This window comes from Helobdella robusta, assembly GCF_000326865.2.
Source record: "Helobdella robusta unplaced genomic scaffold HELROscaffold_3, whole genome shotgun sequence".
Taxonomy (NCBI): Eukaryota; Metazoa; Annelida; class Clitellata; order Rhynchobdellida; family Glossiphoniidae; genus Helobdella; species Helobdella robusta.
Genome location: NW_008704501.1, coordinates 7,672,373 through 7,678,690, shown reverse-complemented (window position 1 = coordinate 7,678,690; position 6,318 = coordinate 7,672,373). Strand labels below are relative to the sequence as shown.

Genomic DNA, 6,318 nt, shown 5'->3' with positions numbered 1-6,318 from the left:
GNATGATCTTTTGACAATTTGGCTGATAACCCTTGTAGTATTAATTTTATATCTGCCGTAGTTTTGATGATTTTTTAGTTAATTTATTGATTAATTATTTCATTCATTCATACGTTTATTCATTCGTTCTTTCATTCATGCCTCCATTCATTCGTTCATTCACTCATTCATTCGTTCATTTGATTCTTACAGTTTTTGTATGACAGACTTTTATGGCATTTTTATAACTCTTCTGCCTTTTATAACGAATATACATTCCACGTGTATTGTATACTGTCCATTTGAAAATTATATTGCTAACTTTCTTGGCGTATTTTATTGATATACCTGTTTTAATTTATAAATTTATACAGTGTTTTTTAATGTTAACAAATTGTTTGGGCGTCTATAAGCTGACTTAATTATTTATTTATCTACATTGCAACGAACACACACATGTCCCAGCCTTTTATGATATGCATTTTTGATAGCTGTGATTTTTAAATTATTAAATTAATTAAAATTTTGCATTAAATTGTGATTATTTATATTGTTTGTTAGTTAAATTGTTATTTGGTTTACGATTGTTATCCATAACATTATTAACGACAACATTGTAGTATATATATAGTATTAGCTATGTTAATAATGATTAACTTCTGTAGTTTCTTAATAAAAATCTGATTTAATCTTATAAAATGGCTTTAGTGTTTGTTTGATATGAAGTTGTTCAGGTTAGAACGTGATTTGTTTGTTTGATCAGATCAGGGGTGGCCAAACCAAAAAAAAAGCCACAAATCCTAAAAAAGATTTTCATGGATCTAAAAAATTTGCTATTTAAGTACATATGCGGCCCTTCAAAGTGAAATAGTTTTCCATGATTTTTTTATATAAGGTTCTCCAGGTGTTTCTTATTTAAATTAACTTTTAGTTTATTGTGAAAAGTGAACTTTAAGGCCGTGTTTATATCCATGCCGTGTACGGTAAAATGTTCGATCGGTGTTGTTTCTCCGTGGTCAATTGCTAATCGTAAAAGATGGTTTGTGATGAAATTTTGTTATGTAAAATTAGCGACGTTCAAAAGGTTATTAAAAAGTTCTTTAACTTTAGCTTGAAATTTTTTCAATTTTGTCATCATTGATATTTATAAAAAAAAAAATAAAATATGAATAAATCTATCATGTCATGCTGATAATATAATAGCCAAGCCAAGCCAACTAGAATCTATCCTGATCTATCAACAATTCCGTTTTCAACATTTAATTTAACAACTATATATAATAATAATAGAGTAATAACTGAAACTGAATAAAACTTCATTTTGAAATTTATTTTTTAAATGTTAACTATTGAATATTTTCATTTAAAAAGTTGTTTTCTGATTTGAGGAAATCACCAAATGATTCCAAAGTTGTTCAAGAGCAAATTATTAAACTTCTTGATGTTCTTCTGTTGGCAAATAGAGAAGAAAATTACAAAGAAATCAGAAAATTTATTTTGAAGTACTATTTTTTAATTGAAATTTACATAAAAATCAATTTTTATTTTATATTTTTTTATTTTATTCAATATTTCAACTTATTCAATTATATTAGTTTTTTACTGTATGATATTACAAAAATTTATTAAATTGGGAAAAATAAAATATTTTTATCAAATACTGTTTTAGTATTATAATGCATTCATCTGCAAAACAGTGAACTATGTTTAGTTGAAAATAAAAGCCACACATTCATTTTTATCAATAATTAGATTATTAATAATATAAATTGTTCCCAAGATTTGAAATATTATTAAATATATAATAATATTATTTATTTAATTTTGACCAGTGGTTTGCAGAAGCTACCAAAAACTCTAAACACTCATTTGTACATTGAGTCCTATATCAAGAAAAAAGTAAGTATGACAAACATGCTCGACAGACTTGATGTTGTAAAAACCATAGAATTTGCATCAACTATCTCATTTCTATGTTCTAACTCTGAAAATTTTAAAAGTGAATCTAAGTCTTATTTACACAGTTAGAAAATTTTTTTTGACTTAATTTGATAATACTATATATGTGTGTGTGGTGTGTGTGTGTGTGTGTGGTGTGTGTGTGTATGTGTGGTGTATGTGTATGTTTTGCGTATGTGTACCTGAATGTGTGTGTGACGCTTTTATTTACAATGCTATAAAATGATTGTTATATTAATTTTTCAATTTAATGCTCATTTAACTTTAACAGAACTTGAAATTTTTCAAACAGATGTGATAAAGTTTTGTTTGGAAGCATTGCTGTTGCTTGATGGAGAGATTAAGTAAATGAATTTAATGTATGAATGTATGAACGAACAAACTGATGAATGAATACATGAATGAGTTAATTAATGAATTGATGAATTAATTTATGCAAAATGCTTGAACCACCAAATGATTAATTTAATAATGTAAAAATAGATGACTGAATGAACAAATGAATGAATGAATGAACGAGCGAATGAATGAATGAATGAACGAACGAATGAATGAATGAATGAATGAATGAATGAATGAATGAATGAACAATATCTTCCAGGGATCATTCTCAAAGTATAGTTGACAAGAACAAAATAACATCAGAAGTTCTGTTGCTCATTCAACTTAGCAACAAAATTCTCCAGAAGATTTTTACATCGTCGTCGTCGTCATCATCACAACAACATAAACCTCATTGTTGTGGCGATATTGTTGAGGATGATAAACCTCATGGTAATAGTAGTAGTAGTGCTACTAATACTAATACCACTACTACTACTGCTGCTTCTAATACTACTACTACTACTACTACTACTACTACTACTAATAATAATAATAATAATAGTATTAATAAATTTATTCATGGACAGTTATTTCTATTAGGAGATAAATTTCTAGATATTTTGTTAGAAGGTATCTGACTTTATTTTACAAATTAATAAATAAAATTTATTTCTTTGATGGATGGATGAATGAAGTAATGAGTGAATGAATAAATTAATGAGTGAATGAATGAATAAATGAGTGAATGAATGAATGAACGAACGAATGACAAAATTAGTACTGGTAATTTGCAAAAATTAACGTACATTCAAGTGTTTTCAATGATGCACATCGTGTGATCATTACATATCATTATATCATTCACATTACCTCATTTAAACAAATAAAATAATAAAAGTAATAAATTTAATATTTTTATTATCATTTATAATAATTATTTATCTTTTTTTCTCGTAGGGACACATGCATTGGACTGCCTGATGATGTCAGCGCATGGGTTAATTCTTACGATAAAATGCTGCCATATGCACAGAGCTAATAATATTGTTAATATTTTTTCTATTCACCTTTAGCTAATTTATCATTATTTTCATATGATTGGAGAGAGAGAGAAAGAGGAAAGAGAGGGAGAAAGAAAGAAAAATGCAAAAGTGTGAGAGAGATAGAAAGAGAAAAAGAGAGAGATAGAGAGAAAAATTACTTTTGTTACTTACATTTATAATAATTAATTAATTACTTTTTAATGATTTCAGGTTTTTAACTTTTTATATGGTAGCACCACTGATGAAATGACAGGGTTCGAAAACGTCACTAAAGGGAATAAACTCTCTAGCCTGCCCGCAACGAGTCAGATTTGTATATTGAATGCCTGCATTACTCTTAATGACGTTGAGGATCTGCTTATGACGTCATCGTCGACGACGTCATCATCATCATCGTCATCTGGATCATCACCATCATCGTTATCGGACGTCATCTTAAGCTTATTAATATCTTCTAAAGAAAAGTATATATGCGTTTTCAATTTATATACATTACATTATACTAATGTGAAAGAATTGAAGTTCTCATGTGAATTAATTGTCTATTTAGTAGTATCCATTACAAATGATATCATCTTGTGTTGTGTTTCACTCGCATTAGATTGAATGATACATCCAGTAAGTTGGTGTACTCAAGAACCCTCGTGATGCTGACTTCAAAAATTGAGTTAGCAATATCAAACTAATTTTATTTATTAAATGTTATTTTCGTTCGCAAGTATTAATAGTAGTGGTTGTAGTAATAGTTGTAGTGGTAGTGGTAGTAGTATTAGTAGCAGTAGTAGTATTAGCAATAGTAGTTGTAGCAGTATTTCAGTATTTATTACGTACCTGGTAATAAATGTGTTATTAATATTTACAGATTATACTTGAAACGTTCGAAAAGGTCAAGGAGTAGCCAAGATGATGAAGATAAAAGTGCTACAGTCACTGATGATGGCGACGATGATGAAAATAAAATGAAGAATAAAAATTGTGATGATTGTATGAAGTATCATTTCTCTGGTGACTCAATTTTTTTCAGATCAATCATTGACTATTCTCTTCATAGTATGGACAGTCCAATCGACGTAATTATAAAAATTGTTTTTCTTTTTTTACAAAAGTTAATTACTTAGTGATGTTATTAATATTCTCATGGCTATATCATTTGCATAATTTATGCACCAGATTATTAGGCACCAATCAAAAGTTATTTTTGACCAGTGCATTTCCTCACATATGCTTCTCTCGGCCAATCACAAATCGGGTTTTTTTAAATAGATTTTTGTTTTTTTTTTTTTTTTGATTTTTTAAAAGATTTTTGTTGAGTATTTTTACGATTTTGGTGTAATTTTCAAGATAAATTGTTTTGTTCACTGTTATATAATTATTAATTCACATTTTTAAAACAGATTTCATTCAAAGATTTGCCAGTAAATTCTTACTCGATTTTGATTGGTCGGCGGCTAGTAAGTACCAGCCAATCAGATGTTTAGTAAAGCACGTTGGAGCGCGGACAATGATTCTGATTCGTCCAAATCTTGTAGAATGCTTGATGTTGGCTTGTGACGATCCATCACTGACCAATCATGTGCGAGAATTTATTTAAATGAAAATAAAATTTTGCGTATTTCTGTCAGAAATAGTTAAAGAGATAGATTACTTTAAAATTAATTTCTATCAATGCTAGCAAGAGAGTAGTAATTCATTTAATTATCTAACTCATCTAGGTGTGCTGGCTATACGAAGAACTACTATCATCATCATTATCATCTACCAAAAGATCAAATAGTAATGATGATGATGATGGTGATGATGATGATGATTATGGTGGCGGCGGTAATGGTAATGATTCTACAAAGTATTTCAATGTTTGGCTAAAACCTCTGATAAATGCTTTACTAAATGGCACCACCAATCAAAGATATTGCATATCGGAGGTATTACAATAATAATAATAATATTATTATTTATAATATTGTTATTACTATTATTATCATTATTCCCCATTTTCTAGAATCTTCTTCCGAAGTTACTCAATAGAAGTAAACCTGCTCTGAATATGATGTTGGAATATATGATCATCAATCGCCATGGTTGTAACGATGATGATGATGATGATGACGACGATGATGATTTTGATAATGATGATGATGATGGTGACGATATTGCGCGCGCGTGCACACACACACACACACACGCATACAGGTCTTTCAGCAACTCACAATCTGAGAGCCATCATAGCCTGCTTGAATCTCATTAAAAATGATTATTATACATCATCACCATCATCATTATCAACATCATTATCTACATCATCACCATCGGCGTTGGGTTTTAATGTTGATGATATGTTGGAGCTTTGTATTATGCACCAAGATGAACAGGTGATGATGATGATTATTATTTTTATTATATTATTATTTTTATTTATGATGATGATGATGTCCCGAACTAATTCCTGACATTTGGCTGTTATAGATTCGCTTAGATGCTTTGTCAATCATCTGCGAACATCGCAAAACGACCAATCCCATTCCTCCTAATCATCTTCTCATCGTCCAATCCTATCTCGAGAATAATTTTAGCAGCCAATCGCCGTTTTTCAGGCAGAGAATGGTCTCCATCCTTAAGAAGGTTGGGGCTTTTGAGAATACTTCCATTGGTCTTTTTGTTAGTTCGTTGATAAGATATTAAATGAATGAATAAATGAATGATCGGAAATATGAATGAAGAAATGATTGATTGGAAAAATGAATGAAGGAACGATTGACTGAATGAATGAATAAGTTGTTTCATCTCTCGTTCACTAGCTTTTCATCAGGCTTAGAGACAGCAGTCAAGTTCTCCATCGGCAAAACAAAAATCGTGATGCAAACCTCGAAAGGAATGATGATGATGATAGGCGCGGTGGTGATGATGATGATGCTAGGCGCGATGATGATGATGATAGTGATCATAAAGATGGACGTGGTTATAACAATGATTGCCAGCCTAACAAAATTTTGAGCTGTTATGAGGTATTAAAGTA

The 6,318-nt window shown here is 29.6% G+C and overlaps 1 protein-coding gene across 1 annotated transcript; it reads left to right on the top strand.

Moving 5' to 3' along the window:
- Nucleotides 1-1,015: 1,015 nt before the first annotated feature.
- HELRODRAFT_161822 (hypothetical protein) lies at nt 1,016-5,984 on the top strand (the record flags this gene model as incomplete). The annotated part of the gene is made up of 8 exons (XM_009021701.1): nt 1,016-1,063; nt 1,351-1,481; nt 1,812-1,878; nt 3,516-3,609; nt 4,700-4,878; nt 5,305-5,383; nt 5,496-5,674; nt 5,769-5,984. The coding sequence occupies 8 exons, from the start codon at nt 1,016-1,018 to the stop codon at nt 5,982-5,984; spliced, it is 993 nt and encodes a 330-aa protein (XP_009019949.1).
- Nucleotides 5,985-6,318: the final 334 nt, after the last annotated feature.